Source organism: Trichosurus vulpecula, chromosome 3 (assembly GCF_011100635.1).
Source record: "Trichosurus vulpecula isolate mTriVul1 chromosome 3, mTriVul1.pri, whole genome shotgun sequence".
In the NCBI taxonomy this organism is placed as follows: domain Eukaryota; kingdom Metazoa; phylum Chordata; class Mammalia; order Diprotodontia; family Phalangeridae; genus Trichosurus; species Trichosurus vulpecula.
In genome coordinates, this window is record NC_050575.1 from 431,397,295 (window position 1) to 431,419,991 (window position 22,697).

Genomic DNA, 22,697 nt, shown 5'->3' on the forward strand with positions numbered 1-22,697 from the left:
CTGCCTCTGGGTGCAAATACCAAATGCTCTGCTTGGCCTTCAAAGCCCTTCGTTAACCGGGCCCCTCCCCATCTCCAGGCTTATTGCACCTTCCTCCTCACACCGGCCCTTTGATCCAGTGAAACAAGACCCTCCCTCTGCTGACTCCAGACATTCTCTCTGGCTGTCCTCCATGCCTGGAATGCTCTCCCTTCTCATCTCCACATACCGACTTCCCTGGCTCCCTTTAAGTCCCAACTAAAATCCCATCTTCTTACAGGAAGCCTTCTCCAACCCCTCTCCATTCTGGTGCCTTCGCCATCTGAATTATTTCCTATTTATTCTGTATACAGCTTTGTATAAGTTTGCATGTTCTCTCTCCCATTAGACTCTAAGCTCCTTGAGGGCAGGGACTATCTTTTGCTTCTTTTTGTAGTGCAGTACCCAGCACACAGTAGGCACTTAACTTAAGAAATATTGATTGATGTTATCTTTACAGTGCTTGCCTTCATGTCCTCTACATTCCGGCCACACTGTCCAACCAGCTGGTCCCTGAACAGACTGGTTCTCTCATCTCCACGCCTTTTCACAGGCTCTTCTCCTGTCTAGAATCCTCCTCCTCCTCCTCACTTCTGCCTCTTAAGAGAGGCAGCCAGGGGCGCCATAGGGCACAGAGCCTGTCCGGCCCCAGATGGATGATTCAGTTTCTTCACCTGTAAAATGGGGATACTAGCAGCACCTACCCTGCAGGGTGTTGTGAGGATCAGAGAGGATGTCTGCGAAGCGTTTAGCCCACAACAGGTGCTCAGTAACTGCTGATTTACTTCCTTCCTAGAATCCCTCACTTCCTTCAAGGCTCTGCTCCAGAACCACCTCTATAGGCCTTTCCAGAGCCTTCCAGTTGTTAGTACTCTTCCCCACTCCTGAAATTACCTGTGTTTACCTCTCTGGGCACATGCTGTATGCCAGCACCCACTGAGGTTTGCTGAATGGAATACTTGTGTGTTCAACTAAGATTTCACCAGTTCCAAAAATATTAGAAAACTGAGAAATAAAAGATGATCCACTAGGGATACTGTGAACCCAGAGGTAAGCCTTTCTTACCCAACGACACGAGCTTCCAACATTCTTCTTGTTTTGTGTCCTCGTACGTGTCTGCCTGAGCAGAAATCATCTGTCTCCATTCGTCCTGGGAGAAATAAATCATCACATCCTTGAATATTGCTGGGAGTGGAAGACTGTGCAGACTTAAGGGCCTTCCAAAAGGCAGGTGGGATACTAGAAGTACCAAGGAAAAGATGGTAGGCCTTACTGAACACAGCCTTCTGTTCTAGTACCCAGTGCATGAGGACCTTCAAGGTAGTGTCCTATGATGGCCAAACCCTCCAAAGATCCTGACCCTAAAGTCTGAGGCTAGGAACAGGGCTCAGGAGTCCAGAATCGTAACCCAGGTAACAGGCCAGCCTATGTGGCAGCACAGGAAGCCCCAAGAAGAGAATAGATGGAGAACTTTCTATTTCTTTGGAAGAGATGATGGTCCAGGGACTTAAATTCTACTGTACCCACCAAAAGAAGGATGCTGATTCAGGCCCGATGGGCTTAAACAGTTTTTGTTGCATGAGAAGGTTTATATAAACTAGAGTACATAGCTACAAAAATGTAGACAGAAACAATAATAAATAATAATAAGAGAAAACTGAAAAATGTGGAATGATAATTACTAAGTCTGGCTCCCAAGCAGACTTAGGAAAATGTATCTCCCTTTCTTTATTGTGTGTGTGTGTGTGTGTGTGTGTGTGTGTGTGTGTATTTTGGAGGGTATGGTGGCGGGTGGGGAGCACTGTGGATGAGGAATGTTGTATATACTGTCAGAAGCAGTCAACATGTACAATGGTTTTGCTTATCTATCTTTTTCCTCTAATTTTTGTTACAAAGAAAGGCTCTCTGGATAGAGGAAGGAAGGGATGTATTCAAAAATGAGATATAATAATACAAAAGATATCAATAAGAACATTTTTAAAAGAAAGACTATGAGAATTAAAACTTTTTTTTCAAAAAGAGTTTGTGTTGTATCATCCAGCTGACCCTGGGGCTGGCTCAGCTCCTGGGGGTTCTGGAATCTGGCCTTCCAAACACTCTACAGGGATGACAAATAAAGTCTTCCCTTAGTCCTCAGTAGCAGCAGAGCCCAGGGCCCATATCACAATCAGACTCATTCAGGCACACAGGCCACAGAAACTTTGGTCAGCAATCACATGGTGGTAAATTAGCTGTTGGAGGCTAAATGAGCAGGGAGCATTCTCCCCTCCGGCACTCCCCAGAGCTCCTGGGGCTCAGACCCACCCCCTTGGTTGGAGAGATGGCTGGCCAGAGAGCCTACAGATGAGGGAAAGGAATAGGCTCACAATCTGGGAATGGAAGAGATATTGTGGGAGAGGGAGTAAGAAAACAAAAACTCGCCTGGGAACCAGTGAGCAAGAGAACATGGGGCTTTTCTTCATCTTCTGTGGTCCCTTGGTGGGAAAGGCCTGAGCCTCGAAAAGGCCGAGCTGAAGGAAAGAAAAAGAGCTGTGAAGAAGCCCGGTCCTGCCCAAACTCACGGGGCCAGAAATGCCCCCACACTACTCAGGTATCATTTCCCCACTTCCTACAGACTGAGAAATTAGTAAGATCAAAGCAGTAGCTCCATCTTCTCCTAGGGACTATACAAGACAGAGTATACAAATTGCTTTCTTGGGTCCCAGTTCCTGAAACAGGTTTCAAGGCAATGACCTCTGGCCTAAGAATCAGGGCTGGTAGAGGGGATCATTCACAGTTCTGTTCCTAAATATGCTGGGTGCTCTGTAATAATAACAGCTGGCATCTGTATAGCTTTTAAGTTTGGAAATGGCTTTTATATACATTATCTTACTTGATCCTCATGGTATTTGTGTGAGGTAGACACTACCAAGATTACTATTTGTGCTGTCGAGAGAAGAAACTGAGGCACAGACAAATAAGTTAAGTGACTTGACCATGGTCACAGATCTAGCAAATATTTGGGGCAAGATTCACACCTGGACGTCTCCTGATTACTGAGTCCGGTGCTCCTTTCAATATAACACGCTGCATCCTTCTGCATTTCAGTCAATTTCATATAACCATATATGTATATGCAGAAGGCTTTAACAGACGCATGATAGCACAATATGGTTTAGTTGTGACAGGACGGGAATCAGGACACCTGGGTGCTAATCCCAAATTAGTCAGGAGGTATGTGATGTAAGCTCTTGCAGCATTTGGTGCCTCAGTGTCCTCAGCTATAAAATGTAAACAACTACAGACCACCTATTCAAAGGACTCTGGGGAGAAGGAAATGAAACATTTTATAAATATAACATAGTCCGAACCACTTTGCAGAGCATCTATTTATGGGTGGGATGATAGCACATGCTTTTGCAAGGATTCCTTGGTAGGTAATTCAGCTACGTCTAGCTTAGAAGACCTTCGAGGCTCCTTCCAGCTCCAGATCCATACTCTGTCCAAAAGAGAGGGCCAGACCTGGAAAAGACAGTCTCTCCCACTCATCAGGACCATGTGTTGCTGTGCACACGAAAGCTGCAAGGATCAGGCTGGATGATTTCATAGAGTGAACCCATGTTCAGCTTCCAAACACTGTCAATGGCTGGCCTCCCTGCCAGCAGGAATTAGTCCTTTCTTCACTCTCCAAACTATACTCCTGACTGCCCATGCTTCCTGAATACTCACCTCCTAGCTCAAGCACCTGAGTCAAGTTCTCCACGAGGGTCACTACCTCCTCACTGTTGTCTGGATGCTGTGACTTCACCCAAGCCCGGATCTCCCGGGGCAGGATGGTCAGGAATTGCTCCAGCACCAAGAGTTCCAGGATCTGCTGTTTTGTATGAATCTCCGGCCTCAGCCACTGCAGGCAGAGTTCTCGGAGTTGGCTCAGGGCCTTGCGGGGCCCAGCCACTTCCGTGTACTGAAACTGCCTGAAATTCTGACGAGAAGCTTCAGGGTCTAAGGGCTCATCACCCAGCATGGTTTCTTGCTTCACAGGGACATCCAGTCTCAGGACACTGTCTTGTTTGTCCAGAGGAAGGAGTCGGGGCTTCGGGACAGCCATAGCCATCACTTCCCCTGAGGACAGCATCTCTCCATCAGTGTCTTTTACTCTGTTTTTCAAAGCCTTCTCCCCACCAGGGGGTCCATCCCCTTCGGACTCAGGCTGAGTACCTGTACACTCTACTAAGCATCGCTGTGGGGAAAGATGTTTAGGAGTCAGCAAAAAGCATCCATTAATTCTGGCCGCAGTCTTATTCCAAGTTCCTGGAGAAATTGCTGAGACTCTTGAATGTACCAGTGGACAAAAAGTTGTCCCCAAGAAACATCTCTGTCCTGCTGCTAAATGAGGTCCAAAGTGGCTTCAAAGTAGCCCAGATACACACACACACACACAGACACTGTATCTACCCACTCAAAGTTTGCACAAACAGAAAGAGACACAGAGCAGTTTCCTGCCAAAGTCATCCTCTCTCCCTTTTTTGGGTTGGAAGATAGCTATGCTCTATCTAGTCAGGAAGGGAACAGCAGGAACTGATGGGAAAGCAATGGCTTAAGCCCCAAACTAACATGTTCTATGCTGGCTTGCTGAGCCTCCCTTCCCCTCCTTCTGTCCCTACCCAGTGTCTGGGAAACTATGCTACATAGGTTACAGGGGAGGAGGTCTGAGTCTGAACCCTGACTAAGGGCAAGTCACCGAATCCTGAGGACTCAGTTTTTTTTGCTGACAACATGAAAAGAGCACAGAGTTTTGAGCTATTATTATCTGAAACGATTCTTCAGAATAATCAGGAAAAAGGAGCCATTTCTGTTCCACAATTGTTATGCAAAGGCAGACAATGTGGTTCCTGTAGCTCCCAGATGAAGTCATCCATTTGTTCTGCATGTGAAGTCCAGAGTCTACTGGGGTATTTCCTAACCTACACTGATTGATCTTGTCTCTATGTCAGGGTCCATCCTGGGCTCTGGCCCCAGCTCAGTCACGCCCTCATACCTGGCCAGGGCCCATCCCTGCCCCTCTGGAAAATGAAGGGACTGGACTAGACAACATCTCAAGGTGGCTGCCAGGTCCAGAACTCACACCATTGCCCAGCCTGTGGCAAGCCCACCAGCCACTGGAGGGAGGGCAATGCCACGGGCACCAAGCCAAGCCTAGCCTAGCCTATCTCTCTCGCTGGAGAATCTCTTAGGGGCTCTGGGCGTACCAGGAAGGGGGTGTGAATCCAAGAGGACAAAAACTCACACTCCAGCCTCCACAGCAGACTGTGAAGGTCAGTCAAGGGAGTGCTGGGTGAGTGACCAGTGTGCAGATGACAATACACAAGATCGGAGCGAGGGAATACTTGTGTGTACATGGTGCACCCCAGGAAGGGTCCGGGCAGGGGTCCAAAGCCAGGCGGGTCTTTGGATTCAGAGTCCAAGTCGGGGTGGGCTGGGACTCAGCTCAAGGATAAGGGAAGGGCGGGGGGGGGGGGGGGGGGGGGGGCTCTTTCCTCCGGGCTGGAGCTTTGCCTGCATTGGGTCAGACGGCCTGAGTCGCTGCATCTCTCTGGGCCTCAGTTTCCTCATCTGTAAACACTAATGCCGTCTCCCTTAAGCCTTAGATGTGTGACTCTAAGATCCCCCAAGGAGACCCCTGCCCAGCCTGAGATCCTCCCATGTACCAGGTCCTTATGACTCCCCCTTTCTGAAGGTCCCCTCCCCCAGAGCCCCTTTCCAGAAGGGCCTCCCCTCCTCCCAGCACCCCTCACCTGCCAGAAGGGCCGCCCCTTCCCCCAAACCCTGCGGGTCTCTCCCCCTAGGACGACAGGCTGCCCCTCCCCCCATCTCCAAGGGTCCTTCCTCCCCTCACCCCTCCGCCCAGGGCCGAGAGCGCGGACACTTGCTCACCCAGTCCGGAGTCATGACACACCTGAACAGCCAGCCGGCTCCAAGAGCGCAAGGCCAGTGAGGAGTGGGGGCGGGGCTGCGCGCGCATCCTCAGGCTCGGCCTGCGCAGGCGAGTCCGCACAACTACGATTCCCAGAAGGCCACCTGGGCACGCGGTCCCCCAATTATGAAAGGTCCAAGAGGCTCCGCCCCCTTCCCCTAAGTTCCCACGGCTCTCCTCGCCTTCCAAGCGGTCGTCTGCCGAGGAGGGGCGGGACACAGTGTGCATTTTCACCAATCATGGACCCAGCGCTCTCTGTCTGTCTCCCCTCCCTTCCCCTCTTTCCCGCCCTTCCTGCCCGTAGGTTCGGCGTCTGTCGCCATGGCAACCTCCGGGCAGTCTCCGCCTCCACCTGTCCTGGGAGCAGAAGCTGGCTTCTAGGCTTTGTCTCGGGGCTTGGAGCAGCGCTTTCCAGTCCGGACTAATCCGTGGCCGCAATTCCCCGCCATTATTTCACAGCTACATTCAGAATTAAGTTCAGCAAGCATTGATTAAGCGCCACGGTGCCAGGCACTGTGACTTATTAGCGCCAGGAAGACAAAGACAGCCCCTGCCCTCAAGGAGCTCACGGTCTAATGGAGAAGCTACAATTAGGCAGCTGTGTTCAGACAAAATACAGACGGTGTATATAAATGGGAGGTCATCCGTAGGGGGAAGGCCCTAGCATTAAGGGCGGGGGGGAGGGGGGGGCAGGAAAGGCTTCCTGGAGAAGGTGGGATTTTAGCTGCGACTTGAAGGAAGCCTCGAGATAATAGGAAGCCACTGGAGTTTACTGTGTGTGTGTGGATGTGGTGGTGACATGGTTAGATCTGCATGTTAGGAATCTCATTTTGACAGTAGAGGGTGGGTCAAAGGGTAGACAGAAGTTGCATATGCTCATGCAATTGAGCAAGAAAAGGGTTCCTGGGTCCAATATTTGGGGACCGAGCCTTCTAAAAAGAGAAGAGAGAGTTCCTGGGGCTACATAGTTGGGAACAAAGCATGCTAGAGAGAGAAGGGAGCATTCCTGGGGCACAGGAATTATGTTCATTCTGTGTGAACAAGTAACTCAGATAATTGGACAACATCTACCTACTGAAATCCGTCTCCCCTTCGAGGCCAAGAGCTGCCTGACTTTGTCTGTTAAATCACAGTCTTAGTACTGTTGGTCATTCTCCACTCATCAAGCACAGATCCAGCCTGTAGACCAGTCTCTTTTGCCTCTGGAGTCAACCTTGACGGGCTGGCACATGTGACGCCTTCCTCCTAAGAGCAGTTGATTTGCTTCTGAGATACAGAATTAAGAATGTGGATTTGGGAGGATGCTTCAACTCTATCTCAGGGTCTAGGCACATTCCTGAATGAGCAGAGATCAAAGGCCATATGTATTTGTACCTAGGTCCACCTTTTAACCACTCCCAAGTCCATGGCACTCAACACGCAGCTCAGAAGTCCTTAATTCCAAGGAATCTCTCTGTTCAAAGCAGAATGAAACACCGGTGATTAGACAGCAAAGAAAGGACACATACTTTAAATACTGAATTCAAAGTAAATAACAAAGAATGAAATGAAGCAGGAAACACTCTCACCACCCATTTCCCAAGGCTATCATCTCCCATTGTTGAAGGGACTAGAGGTAGTGAGCTGGTTTGCTCCTGAGTTTCCCTCTGAGTCTTTAACACTATGAGAGGAAGACCCAAAGAGCTTCAGTCACATGGGGAGGTAGGGAAGGTGACTCTAAGGATGTTTAAAGCTTCTATGCCTTAATGGTGTTGTTTTTTGATACCAGATGTGCAGACATCTGCTAATGTCTCTCAGGACCTGGAGGGGCAGTGGTGAAGGAGGGGCCCACTACCACTTCTGCTCTAGCTTTAACCTTATCATGGCCTCAATGCAGCTTATGCTTTCTTTTCCTCTTTTTGTCTCCCGCTGTAGACCTCTGGCTCCCTTCTGCCTCTCCAGCTCAAGAGCCTGCCTCTTAGGGAGACTTCATGTCACCTGTTATCCTCAAGCCTGACTCTCCAGTGAAAGGCAACTCTGCCCATGTCAGATCATCAACAAACCAAGGCTGGCCTGGAAGTAAACATTAAAAGACAGGGGCCATCTCTCTCCCATACCCCCATTACACATCTTTTACAAAACTATAGTCATTCAATCATAGATGGGCATTCCTTCCTTCTCATGGACTGAATGGGTTGAACGTTCATCTCTCTCCCTTGCTGCCCATCTCTGATGTCTTCTCTCTGTTCCTGCACAACACTCCAATAGCTGTTGATTACAAGGTGTCCTATTTACCATCTTGATGATTAATAACTCATTTGACTGTGTGTCTATGATATATTGCAGGATCTCTGTTTCTAGTCTATATAAATTAGCTAGTTACAAAAAGGATCATCATGGAGCAGTCATATCCTGTGCAAGGACCTTGGCTTGTTTGCAGATAGATAACTTATGGATTGGATCCAGTGAGCCCAGGGCCTCTAAACAGACCTTGCACAACATTTCCAGGTCTAGTTTCTTCTCCTCCCTTTTATTTTCTCCCCATTTAATATTTCTAGTTCATGCATTGGATGTCAATTGTCTCTACAATAGTAATTAAAATGACCTGTCTTCTTGGGAGGAGGGTTGTAGCTGAACGGGCTCGCCGGGAAGCCAAAGCAAAGAGTCCTCAACTGTGAGGATTGGAGAGAATTCACAACCTTGTACTCATAGAGGTTACTCCATTGATTCAGCACTATCCTGAGGCAGGATTCCTAATTTCAGAGCTCAGTGTCACACATTCTAGAACTAGGAACAGGGATCAAGGCTTAGAGGATGCACAATCCCCAGGCAGTAAGCCAATCAGTTAATCAATCAAACATTTATTAAGGGTTTAATATGTACTAGGCATTGTGCTCAGCGCCGGAGACACTCCCCCTAAAAAGGGCAAAAAATAAAAAAAAACACATAGGTCCTGCCCTCAAGGAGCTTACATTCTAATGAGAGAGACAGCATGTAAATGACGAGGTAGTCAATACACACACACATCCTAATGTCCCATTTGGGATTCTCTTGGCAAAGATATTAAAGTGGTTTGTCACTTACTTCTCTAATATATCTACAGGTAGGCACAGTATAATGTATCTGTGAGAGAGAGAGAGAGACAGAGAGACAGAGACAGAGAGACAGAGAGAGAGAGAAAGAGACAGAGAGAGACAGACAGACAGAGACAGAGAGAGAAAGAGACAGAGAGAGAGACGGAGAGACAGAGACAGAGAAACAGAGAGACAGAGAGACAGAGACAGAGAGACAGAGACAGAGAGCGCGTTGAAGATGGAACGTAAACTCAGAGGAAAGGTGGAAAGGCACTGGAGGGCTGGGGTGGGGGCAGGGTATGAGACAAAGCCACAGTTCTGCCTCCCCTGTGATCTTTCAGTGGGGTCTGGGTCAGGGAAGGCACTGTAAATCTTGGCCAACTCCCCACACTCAGTCCCTTCCTATTCCCTCTACACAGGAACCCCAGGCTTCATCCCCTAGCCGGACAATGTAGAAGAAGAGTCTCAGTGTCTGAGGTTATGATGAAGGCTCTATCTCCGAACACAGTCTGGACCATGGGTCATGGGTTTTCCATGTTGTTGAGCTCTGCCTTCTTACTGTCTCTATTCTGAAAATCACTAGGTCCATACATTTATTCCCTGCCATGTAAAACTAGGATAGTTGTGCTTTATCCTCTGGGGTGAGGTCAGGAAAAGCAATACGAATTTCAGTATTTTGGGATTCAGGGTTCATTTTATAGAACTTCAAATCATTCAATAGCAGTGGCCAGGCAGTGCCAGCCAAGCTGGTGTGGTGGAGCAAGCCTGTAATCTTCAGCTACCCAGGAGGCTGAAGCTCATCATGTCTTGAGCTCAGAGTTCTGACTTACAAGGGGCTATGCTGACTGAGTATCCATGCTGCTCAGCATTAATATGGTGAAGGCCCAGGTGCAGAAGCTGCCAGGCTACTTAAGGAGGAATAAACAGGAGGATCAGATTTCTAGCCTGAGTGATATAGGGAGACCCAGTCTTTAAAAACAAAAAACTAAAGGACTGATCAGAATTAAATACTCCAGGGGGATACTGAACCCTCAATACTACAGTTCTGGAGCGGGGAGTCTCCTGTTGTGCACTGTCATTAAGGCTTGGTCCTTCATAGATACATTCACATTAACTGGGTTCTTCAAACCAGCTTGTGGACAAGACCATAATGGCTACACTTAGCCAAGTTGAAGGGAGAGAGAAATTGGGTCCACGTTTGGACTCTCACCCTTACCCACTGAGAGAGAGGAGCTACTGAGGAGTCTGTCATTCATCTCCCCCCACCCCCTTCTTTTCACAGAGAAGGGTATATCATCACTTAATAGTGAAATGTATTCTGTGTCCCAAAGCCTTTATAGGCAGTGTTAAGCAGGAAATTCTCTGGCCAGGAAAAAAAAACAATCCCATTTGAAGAGAAGCATGTTCAACAGTTAGGACAAAATCTGTTCACAGAATTTGATTTATGAATGTCAAAGACCTAAGCCTTGCAAGCACACTATTCACCTGATAGAAATGAAAACGAAAGATTTATCCTATTATCTAGAAGGAAGGCAATGGAGAAGTAGAGAGGTCCAGATCTGAAGTCAGAGGATGAGTGCACACCCCAGTGATGCCACCATCTGATCCTCAGTTTACTGATCTGTAAAAGGAGGAGGTGTTTCTGGATCACCTCTAAGGTCTCTTCCACCCCTATGGCTGGAGATCAATCGTACAATCACCTAAGATTACATGACCGTAAGGGAAGAATGTGCCTATAGTCTCTCATAGGGGAAACTATTTCCATTATTTACAACCTGTGAACACATGTTAAAATCAATTTTTATATTCTTCTCTCTATTCGGATTTTAGGTTGTATTAGGAAACAGGAGGCTTTAGGGAAACTTCTAAATTTAAAATCTAGGAGGTAATTTCTGTTTAAGTACCTTTAGTGTTCCCATGGGACTTTGGCAGAATGACAGAGTATACAAGGCATAGTCTAGTAATTAAGCCCTGGGATACGGAACAGATTTTTGTGGCCTTTCCCTTGGTATATAAGGAGGATACCCAGATGGTGCAGAATAACTGACCAGAGATTGTTTACATCTTGAGTTAAGTGAAGGTATCTGCAAGTTGGGCTGGAAATGCCAGAAGGAGGCTTCCTTTGGCCAGGAAGTTCATGCAGCCCCAAAGAGCAGAAAGCACTTGTGGAGCCTTTTTCTACTTTATTTTATCTTTACATTTTTATTAGATCTTTATATCACCACATTCATTTCCAAATATATCTCTCCCCCTCCTAACAAACCACCTCTTGCAACAAACACCTTAAAAAGAGAAAAAACTCAACAGACTGACAACACATGTAATGCACTATGGCTGAAGTCTCTTCTCACCGCTGCAAAGAAGGCAGGCGTGTGTCTCATTTATTCTAGAGGCCAAGTATGGTCATTATTATTACACATCATGCACTTTTCTTTCTGTCATCATTCTTTCCTTTGATGCTGTTGTCGCCATTGTCGTCTTTGTCATCACGGTCTATGTTGCTTTCTTGGTTCTGTGTTCCTTGCCCTGCATCGATTCATGTGTCTTCTTGCATTTCTCTGAATTCCTCACACTCCTTGTTTCTCATGGTGCAGTGATGTTCCATTCCATTCAGATACCACAATTTGTTTCAGTCATTCCATAACTGGATGACCTACTCCCTCCACCCCAGTTCTTTGCTATTACCTAAATTAATCAAGGATCTATTAAACACCTACCATGTCCTGGGAGCTCTGCTTCCTTTTAGATATCTAACCATTTCCACTGATGGCTACTGTATATACAGTTCTTTCAGCTAACTCCTCGACGTGCACAAGGGATCCCCTTATCTCCAGGCTCTTCCTATTTGCTGGCTGACTCCCTACTGCCTACAAACATGCCTTTGTCTCCACTGTCCTCAGAAAATCCTCACTTGGCCGCCTGTTCCCACTAGGTGTTTTCCTATACCTCTTTCCCTTTTACGGGTAAACTCCTCAGGAAGACTACCTACAAAGGGTACCTCCACTTTCCTCCCACTCTCTACAGTCTGGCTTCCAACCTCATTATTCAAAAGAAACTGCTCTCTCCAAAATGACCAGTGTTCACCTTTTCTTAATCCTCATCTTTCTTGACTTCTCTGCAGCCTTTGACACTGTCAATCACTCTTTGCTTCTTCATATTCTCTTCTCTCTAGGTTTCTGGGACACTAATCCTGGTTCTCCTCCTACCTATCAGACTGCTCCTTCTCAGTTTCCTTCACTGATTCTTTATCCAGGTCATATATGCTAACCTTGGTTGTCCAAGAGGGTTCTGTCCCGGGCCCTCTCTTCTACTCCTTCTATATTGCTTCACTTGGTGATCTCACCAGCTCAGGTATTCAACTGATGCTTCTCAAACTACTTATCTAGCCCTAACGCCTCTGATGACCTCCAGTCTCACATCTCCACTTGCCTATGAGACACCTCAAACTGGATGATTTGTAGACATCTTAAACTTAACATGTCCAAAATGAACTCATTACTCCCTCCCCCCAAATACTCCCTCCTTCCAATCTTCCCTATTACTACTGAGAGCACCACCATCCTCCCAGGTTACCTAGCGTTCAAATCGAGGTGTTGACTCTTCGCTACTTCTCCTGTGGTCAAGGTTCATTGATTGTACTTCTTAACATCTCTGGAATATGCATGTGCTCCCTCCTCTCCTCTAACATCGCCAACACCCTGATGTTATAGTGGGGACTTCTTTTATGTGAGCTGAACTAGGCGGCTGAGGTCTTTTCCACTCTCAAATCCTATGATTCTCTGTATTCTATCGAGTATTCATGTTTCATGGCATTCTCAAGTTCTTTCAATCTTGTCTTTTTAAAAGTTTTCATAATTTTCCATTTCTGAATTTTTTCATTCCAATTCTTCTTCTTAAGAGAACATACTGATATGGTACCTGTCTTTTGCTCTAAACTCTCTAATCTCATCTGATTTGCTGATTTCTTACACAAGCTCTTTTTTTGTCCTAAAATATCTTCTTAATGCTTTAGTTGCTTGTCTGAACCATTCTGGATGTTCTTGGAATCCTACCACAGAAGCCTTCAAGAATTATGTTACACTAGCTTCATCTTCTACAGATTTTGACTCAAGTTTGTTTTGTTGAGAAGCACCGACCCACTAGGGTGGATCTTTCCTTTGAATGTTTACTCATTTCCCTTCCTCAGTGACTTTTTGTTTGTCTTAATCACTTGGCTGATTTTTCTAAGGCTCCCTTGCTGAAAATGAGCTTATTGCTAATCCTTTCCCTACAGAAAGCCCACTGCTGCCCTGACCCGCCTCTGGCTCTACATTGGTTAAAGTCAATTTCCCTTAGAGAGTGAGGGCAGCCAGTTGGGATACCACTGCAGGGAGAACATAGAGGGTCTATTCTCCCCTTTCACTGCTCTCAATATTTCAGGCTCAGTGGTTCTTTCTGTACCTAGCTGTCTTCAGTGCCCCAGAAGCCTGGTCACAAAGGGGTCAGGAAAGGGTCTCCCAATACAATACTGAAAGGCATGCTCTGGGAAATCCTTGCAGCTGCTTCTCTTTACCCTTCTTTCAATAGGTACCCTTCCATGCTATATTCCTTTTTAATCAGTGGTGCATTTCTAATTACCTTCTTCCTCCACTTTCTTATCTCCCAGGCTCTATGTTCATCCACCGTTGCCCCTTTCCCTCATTTTTAGGAGCTGGGGGCTTTCTGATGCATGAACTTCAACACCCTTGGAAATGTGGCTCCCCCAGACACTAACAGTATTAACTTCAAAAGATGGAGATTGTGATGTGGGCTGAAGAATATGGGAGCAGGGTGCATGAGGGTGACAGTTCTGGGAGCAGCAACCCTTCTCCCCAACACTAACTACAAAGTTAACATCCGAACCTGCATGCCTAATTAATGTAGCTGCAATAAAAGTAAAAAACAAAACAAAACAAAACAAAAAACAACTGCCCTCTGGTGGACTGTGGGGTGAAGTCAAGAAGGCTAGGAGTGGTGTGAGAAACATGACGGACAGGTGGGTCTTTGGTTATTTTAAAAGACTTACTTTGTGGAGAATTCTTTCACTTATTATTAGTGACTTATTTTCACACTTGCATTATTTGATTTGCTGGGAAGAAGTGGCCCCTAGGAAACTTCTTATTCTGCTATCTTTCTAGGATTCTTCAGAGACCATTTTACATATTTCTTCTGTCATGTGGGTTCCAGGTGACCAAGGACAGTGAGGACACAGAAAATGCAGAGATTGAGAAGAAATAGCCTAGGTCTTATCTTAGATAGTGATTATGACAGTGGTGGAAATGCCAGGATCACTATCATCTCTGGGTTCTGGAGACAGGTGAGAAGCTAGAGAGAAGATACTGGCTTGTGACCTTCCATATACAGAACACAGCCCAACTACATCTTCACCGCCATGTCGAGGCATCTCCCCTGGGAAATGGATGCCGGTGGAGATGCATACAGCAAAGATGTGTTTACTAACACACACATCTGTAACTAGCACATCTAGAAGCATGTAGAATGTGGTCACATTTCAGGGTGTGTGTATCTGTGCACTGAAATAGATTTACCTGCTTTACAGGGTAAATCACATGATAGATACACACTTTTAAAAGAAAGGAATAGGAATCAGGGCAGTTATCACAAATGGCACTGCACTTGGATTCAAAGACATGCATTTATGGCATAACTCTCACTTGTAAATGTGTTATTATTGTTAGTAATAATCTCTCTTATTTATTTTTGGTCTGGGTCTATGATTTAATTTTGAAAGAGAATTCCAAGAACAATTCACACCTAACTTACAATCTTAAAAGAGTCACCTGGGACACTGAAAGGCCAAGAGTCAGTATGCATCCATGGCAGGACTTGAACCCATCTCTTCCTGATTCCAAGGTGGAGTGTCTAGTCACTACACAAAGCCACCTCTCTTGCAGTGACATCATTATTATTATTATTATTATTATTATTATTACAACATTCCTGGCACATAGAAGGTATTTAATAAATGATGGAGAACAAGCAGAGAGTGTCATAGAAAAGCTGAGTGCATCATGGTGAGTATAGAAATGCCTGGGGAAGCCAAGTGTGTATGAAAATGGAAGACCACTTGGTGCTCAAGCATTGAGTTAAATGAATTACTTTTATTAAACAAAAGTCATGCAAAGTGATTGGGAAATAGGCTAGAAAGAGAATTAGTGATGGAAAAATACTGATCTTGTGTATATTTATTCTATTCTTTTACCTAAAATGTTGTTAAGTTTCACTGTTTTCCGTGATATTTGGGTTTTAGTAACGAGATTTTCATGCTTTTTATTGTAGCATAGACTTTAAGCCAATGATCACAACTCCCACACATAATGGCAAGTCCAGCCATAGTCATGTCCTCAAGTGTGGCCACTACGTCTTTCAGGGTTCTGGGGATAGCCCCGAGGAGCTTTTTGGAGGATGTCTTTCTAACGCCCTTGCTCATGAGTCCCCAGTGGTGTGATTACAGAGAAATTATGAATCAGTCAGCCAGACTTAAGTAACTTTTAAAAAGGGGTGTTTACTAAGATGTTTCATAAGAAAAGTTTGTATAAATGCCCCCCCCCCAAAGTCTGTGATATACTATTCCCCAAATCCATGGAGCCCAGAGGAAACAGGGCTCAAGCTTGGAGAGCACGAGTGACAAAGGGCTAACTCATAACTCATCAGTCTCTAGGTTGCTGGAAGTCTTTTTCTTCACTTCCTGGAGTAATCAGATTTCTACAGGAACCTGCCTTCTCATTTCAGCTTCCAACACAGACGCCACCAGCAGCTGCTGCTATCCTAAAAATGATGCTGGTAGGATGATGGGAAGATGGGAAGTCCAGAATCCTCTGTACCCTTCACAAATTTGTGTTCTGCCTGATTCCTTTCCTTCTCAGAGGCAGCTTCTTCTCCTCTCCCTTGCCAGATATTTGCTCAATTCCAAATCCCTCTTAGGCCCAAATTAGACTGATAGGTTCATAGAAGACCCCGAGAAAGGAACCAATTTCCTCAGCTAATCTGAATATGCATTTGTGACTTCTCACCTTACTATGGTGTCCATCACTTTAAATAGGATGGGGTGATTTGAGTGGCTCTTTTGAGACCCACCCCTTAAAGCTTCTGGGGTGACTTTTCCAGATCTCTAAGCAGAGTACTCCTAGCTTGGGCTTCTGCCTAACTACCACCCCTTGGTTTTGTAGAAGGGAGGAAGAAAAACCTCATTTCCCTGCATCTTGAAGTCATCATCATGCCTGGACGCTTCTTAACTACCACACATGTCAAAGCTGGTGACAAACTATGACATCACTATTTTTCCATCAATAAAGCTTTATTCATGCCTTTTCTTTAAACAGTCCTTTCCAGGTGTGGCTTCTATCCACCCAGTAATCCTTCTTCATAACAAAGAAAAACAGCCCAACAAAACCAAATAGCCCAGTGGCCTTGTCTGACAGCACACAAAACATGGGGTACCCATGTTCTTCCACCAAAGAAGAGGCGCGTTTCTCACCTCTCCTCTTAGGCCCATGACTGATTGTTACAATTAAGCTTCACGTTAATGACTGAAGTGATAAATGTAACTGATACTACAATTATTATATCTCCAGGATTGCCCTCTAATGATTAGCCTCTATTTGAGAGGGAAGAGCTAAATCTAAAGACTAAAGATTTTTCCATTTATCAAATTAACAGGGTTTATATTCCACATGAATTTTCTGGTGTTTAATAAGGTATGAGTTCTCACTGAAGGCTTTTCCACATTCATTGCATTCGTAAGGTTTCTCTCCAGTATGAATGAACTGATGTTTAGTGAGATGTGTACCCTGACTGAAGGCTTTCCCACATTTTTCACATTCGTAAGGTTTTTCTCCAGTATGGGTTCTCTGATGTCGAGCAAGATGGGTACTCTGGCCAAAAGCTTTCCCACATTCTTTACATTTATAGGGCTTCTTTCCAGAATGGTTTTTTTGATGTTTATTAAGAGATGAGCTCCGGTTGAAGGCTTTCCCACACTCCTTACATTCATAAGGTTTTTCACCAGTATGAATTCTCAGATGTTGAGTAAGGGATGAGTTTTCACTGAAGGCTTTCCCACATTCCTTACATTTGTAGGGTTTCTCTCCTGTATGAATTCTTAGATGTTGAGTAAGGGCTGAATTCTTGTTGAAGGCTTTTCCACAATCACTACATTTATGAAGCTTTTCTCCCGTATGAATTTTCTGATGTTGAATCAGGTTTGAGTACTCGCTGAAGGCTTTCCCACATTCCTTACATTTGTAGGGCTTCTCTCCTGTATGAATTCTGAGATGCTGAGTAAGGGACGAATTCTTGTTGAAGGCTTTCCCACATTCATTACACTTATAGAGTTTTTCTCCAGTATGAATTTTCCTATGTTGAATAAGGTTTGAGCTCTCACTGAAAGCTTTCCCACATTCTTTACATATATAGGGCTTCTCTCCTGTATGAATTCTATGATGTTTCGTAAGGGATGAAGCATAACTGAAGGCTTTTCCACATTCACAACATTTATATGGCTTCTCCCCTGAATGAGTCCTCTGATGGTTTTCCAGGTGTGTATTGCTGTTGAAGCTTCTCCCACATTCAATGCATTTACAAGGCTTTTCTCCTGAATAAATCTCCTTATGTCTACTTAGGTAAGAATTCTGTTTGAAGAGCTTTCTAGGTGAATCACATTTATGGGTTTTTTCTCCTGAAGGATATCTCCTTTTTCTATAAGAACTGACTTTAGATTGAAATTTCTCAACAATTTTCTTGCGTTTTTGGCCTCTCTGTCCAGCTGAAATTTTCTTGTGAATGACTGTCACATCCCTCAAATGCATCTTGCTTTTTGGTTTTGTCTCCAACTTGCCATCATTTAAGCAGGCAGATTCTCCTGGATTAGAATCCCAATTATCACTCCTCCCAAGGTTTGCCACTTTATCTCCATGGGATGATTTTTCTTCAGAGATATCCTTGTTTGGCATTGCCATTTTGTTCTCAGGCCTAGTTTTCTGGGCTGAAACATAATAAAAATGCAAATGTCCTCTCTGCTTCAAACTAGGAGAAAGGAAACTTCTATTGAAGGACTGGGATGCCGGAAATGACAAGCATGCCTACAATAAGAGTATGGCTTTTACAATTCTCAAATACAGCTGGGCAGTCAGGGCAGAAGAGGGATGGAAGGAGGGATGAAATGGGGTCAAAATTGGGGGAAGTGAGACTGAAACAGTGATGAAGACAGCCTCCTCAGGAGAGCATAACACAGATAACATGGTAAAGCAGGGATTCTGGGAATCAGATTGGTATCATAGGAAGAAGAGGTGCCCCACTATTCCCACCTTAGCCCAGGCCCTCACGACCTTATACCTGCATTACTGAATGATTCCTTCCACGTCTCCCCAATCTAGTTTTACTACTTTCTAATTCACTGGATATATTAATGACAGATATTTTTCTTCTCTACATACAAATGTCACATATTATCTCCTTGTTAAAAAAGCCTTCGAGACAGGATATAGTCAAAATACTTTGGGCTGGTGTTATATCCTCCACAACTGGAGACTATTAGTGCTCCGACTCTCTCTGGGCCCTGACCTCTGTCCATGCCCCCAGCCCCAGGGGAGTTTAATTCACTCATCCTTGGACAGCCTGCCCTTGTGCCCAGCTGAGTTGATTGGTGACTGAGTACAAACTTGCCCATGACATTTACTAGCTGGCCCCAGACAGGCTTCATCTTCACATCTCATCCACCCTCTTAGTGACTCTTCCTTGGCTCTACTGTGCCCAGTGCAGGAGATGGAACCAAGTCAAACCAGCATCTTTACTTATGGAAAGGGCGTGTCCACTAATCCTCTCTTTCTTTCCTTTCAACCCTATTTGATTTCAGCTACCACTGCTTCTCACATCAGCCCTGAATGCTAGTTTATGCCCATGTCCAAGATTTTGCTCCTGCCATTAGCTCTACCTGAAAGAATCTTTCCTATTTCTTCGAGGTCCAGCTCAAGAGGCCATTTTCTCCCCAAAGTCTTTCCCAGCTGACCTGGCCTGCACAGATCTCTCTGACATTCCTGATAGAACTAACCTTCTGTACCACTAAATTTGACACTCATCATCCAGATGTTGCCTTGCATTATTATTTCACTGTCCCAAATGCTTCAAAACTTTTCTCTCCCATGAAATGTGAAGCTCCTTTAAGTATCTATATTTCATACTTGGTTTGAATCATCCTTAGGTCTAGCAGTTAGTAGAAAACTCAATATAAACTCACTAAATGAATGAATGGTTAGGATGTAAGAGAAATAAGGAAAAGGAGACTCCTAACCCAATGAAGGAGGAGAAAGCCTTCTCCCTGCTTGTTGCTATAAAATTCAACCAATCCAACGTTCATTGAGCACTTGTGGGCCTGGCACTCAAAATAAAAAATAAATGCAAGATAGACCCTTCCCTCTAAGGTGTTACAGTGGGGGCAGGGAAGACACGTAAAAATAACAAACACAAAACTACAAACTGTATATCACCAAAGATATGAGCACACAGAACAAGACTTTTAGTAGACAACAGAATTACAAGCAGAGATCATTATCTGCAGGTAAGTTAAGAAAAGCTTGATTTTAGGCAGAACTTAATTTTAGCTTCAAGGGATGTCTATTTAGATTAAGCAGAGAGGATGGACAGGATGTGCCGGGTGGTCACCGGGAAGAATGATGAGAACGAGACATGGTCTAGAGTAGCCTGATTGGAGGATGGTGAAAACTAGCATGTTTGTGGCAAATACACTGGGATACGTAGATCAGGTTCATGGAAGGCGCTGAACGCTAAATGGGAGGACCAAATGAGGTCACAGTAAGTTCTTGACAAGAGAAAGGGGAGATGAGTCTGGCAGGGATATTCGGGATGGAGAGAAGGAAGGAGAGGACTGTCACAGTGGTGGTCAAGGTCCCAACAGGGGTGGAGCTGCAGAGAATAAGACCAAATGCAAGGGAGAGTCAGTAGGAGCTTATGTGAGTTGGGAAAGAGCTGAAATAGCTCCCATTTACCCTACACTGTACGGTTTATAAGGATGAGGCCACAACTAGGGAGTCTGTGCTCCGCTAACAGTGGAAGCACAAGGGACACTCTCCTCTTGGGAGAGACCTGCCAGACAAGAAGCAAAATAAGGGAAGGTGGTAGATGCATCTTGGGAGGTAAGCAAGCACCTCAATGGTGGGACCTTGGCAGGGCAGCTGGTTCAGGCCAGAGAACCACAACGGAGAAAGTATGCTAGTCCAGCACGTCAGCACCTGCCTCCAAAGTCTCTGGAAGAGTAACGGCACCCCGACCAGAAATGGCCAAATGAAGGAAGAAATGATGATGAGTTTGATGAACCTGTAATGAAAGTGGGGTCATCCAAGATGATGTTACTTAGATGTGTAGAAATATGGCATAGATAAGGGTTGGGGTGAATGATGAAGCTAGAATGTAGCACGTACGTAAGGTCTTGGAGACAGTGAATTGGTAAGAGAGGGAGGCAGGCAGGCAGGAAGCATTTATTAAGTGCCTACTATGTGCCGGCTACTGGGCTAAGGGCTTCTTACAAACACAATCTCACCTGAACCTCACAAAATCCCTGGGTGTTGCTATTACCCCATTTTACCACAAGGAGACTGAGGCAAGCAGAGGGGTCACAGAGCTAGGAAGCATCTGAGGCCTTCCTGGCTCCAGGCCCAGAGCTCCATCCATTGTACCCCAATGGCCTTGAGGGAAAGGACCGAGCTTAGTGGGGTACCTGCATTCAGTGGTGGGAGAAAAAAAGAGAAGTCAAGAAACAAAAAGCAAGAGGAGCATGAGTGTCAGGTCAGTCAAATCAAAGGTGGCTACAATCTTAAGCAGTGTCAAAGTGTTAAATGTGACAAGACCGCCAAAGAAGATAAAGCCTGAGGAAAGGTGGCCAGCATCAACTAGGAGCTATATAGCAGTATCTTTTATTTTCCAAAGACTGGATCCCCACATCTTACAGGGACCGCTCAAGGGCCTGGTGTCAGAGTCAGCTGGTAGGAGGCTTTGGCCTAGTCCATTTCCAGCCTGGCCCAGCTCACTTCTCCTTAAGCAACCTGGTGGCTCCCAAGGTTTACGTTCTGGTGCCTGAATGAGTGTAGACACTTGATCAGTTTAGCCTTCGAGAATTCAGACAATCCTGTTACCTTCCCCAGAAGAGGGAATACTGGCATGTATCGCCATGCCCTGCCAGGGAGATTTTCGAGAGAACAGATTTGATGGAGTGGTGGAAATTTAAATCGGACCATGGGGTTTAGAAAGATTAAGTAGTGTGGCGAGAAATTAGGAAGAGCAATTAAAGACTAAATATTTGAGGAATATGTTGGTGAATAGAAAGAGGGAAATGTGACAGTATGTCTACATGGAGGAACATGACCATACAAAGGATTATTTTTGGTTGTCATTTCTTTTAAAGGAAGGTAAGAGACTGAAGATGGCAAAAAGGAAGAGAATAGTCCTCAGAATTTGGGTTGTAATTTAGAGGACGGCTGGCTTCAGGCAGGAGGGTTACCTCTTCTTACTGGATGAAGCATGAGAGGTGCAATGGCAGGAGAATACTATGTTGAGGCTTACAGGCAGTTTCAAGAACGAGCCTCCCTTTGTGCAGTCTGGGCAAGCTCTCCTTCCAACATTTCCAAGACACCAACACCTTTCCAAGCAGCCTCAATGGCTCTGGTCGAACTGATTCTTACTCACTCACCTGGACGGGTGCTTCTTAGGACTTTTCTCTCCAGCATCCACAACTCCTCCCCTTGCTCCAGCTGGAAGATTCTACCAGGTTTGGAAACTGCAAGTCCTGTTAATGGGGAAATAAATGGGACTTGATTGTGCCAGGGATAGATAACCATCTCAGAGCACCATCCCAGCTCTTTGGTCTTGAGAAGTGAAGATAAAACAGGAAGGTCACAAGGAAGAGAGGAAAGATCCCTAAAGGACACAAACTGCTACCTTTATAAGAGAGAGGGGTGAGGAATTCCTTTTGTATCCCTGTACCTAGCATAGAGTAAGTGCTTAATAAATGATGGACTGCATCTAGAAGGACTCAGAAAGACAATTAGCTCATCTGTCCTCCTCTCAGATAAGACGATGAGAATGCCTACGGAGTGATTTGTCCTGAGCATTGTGGGTGAGGAGGATTGGAAAGGTCCAGCCTCAGGCACGCACAAGGAAGGAAGCCTCGCATTTCTAATTCTACATGGATTGTATTGTTTAGCACAGAAGAAGAAATACTGATCCCCAAGGTTAAGAACCCACATTTTAAGTGATTAAAGTTTAATTTTAACCAGTTTTTTAAAAAGGTATCTGTGTCAAAGGTTTTAGTTTATATTTTCCCAACACAGTTATTTATTTATTTTTCAGTTATTCATTTTTTAAAAGCAAAAGATTAGCAGATGAGCACTTCCAAGGCCCCCTAGCTCACAGTGATTGACCAAAGCCCAAAAGGCAGTTTTAAGTTACAGGGAAAACTGTCCTTACCCAGAGAGACCAGGTTCTTATAGTTCTCCAGCATCACATCCCTGTACAGATCCCTCTGAGCTGGGTTCAGTCGCTCCCATTCGTCTCGGGTGAAGTCCACAGCCACATCCTCGAACGTCACTGAGTCCTGAAATACCACACACACACCTGCCAGGGCT

At 45.3% G+C, this 22,697-nt stretch overlaps 1 protein-coding gene across 1 annotated transcript in view; it reads right to left on the bottom strand.

Moving 5' to 3' along the window:
- LOC118842821 (zinc finger protein 420-like) overlaps positions 1 to 22,697 on the bottom strand; it is a 42,342-nt gene that overhangs the window by 14,633 nt on the left and 5,012 nt on the right. The window contains exons 2-8 of the mRNA XM_036750134.1: positions 22,540 to 22,666; positions 21,764 to 21,859; positions 16,721 to 18,046; positions 5,932 to 6,168; positions 3,727 to 4,383; positions 2,440 to 2,528; positions 1,084 to 1,168 (exon numbers count right to left, since the gene is read on the bottom strand). Coding sequence (XP_036606029.1) covers positions 1,084 to 1,168; positions 2,440 to 2,528; positions 3,727 to 4,383; positions 5,932 to 6,168; positions 16,721 to 18,046; positions 21,764 to 21,859; positions 22,540 to 22,666 — 2,617 coding nt within the window. The remainder of the gene's footprint in view (positions 1 to 1,083; positions 1,169 to 2,439; positions 2,529 to 3,726; positions 4,384 to 5,931; positions 6,169 to 16,720; positions 18,047 to 21,763; positions 21,860 to 22,539; positions 22,667 to 22,697) is intronic.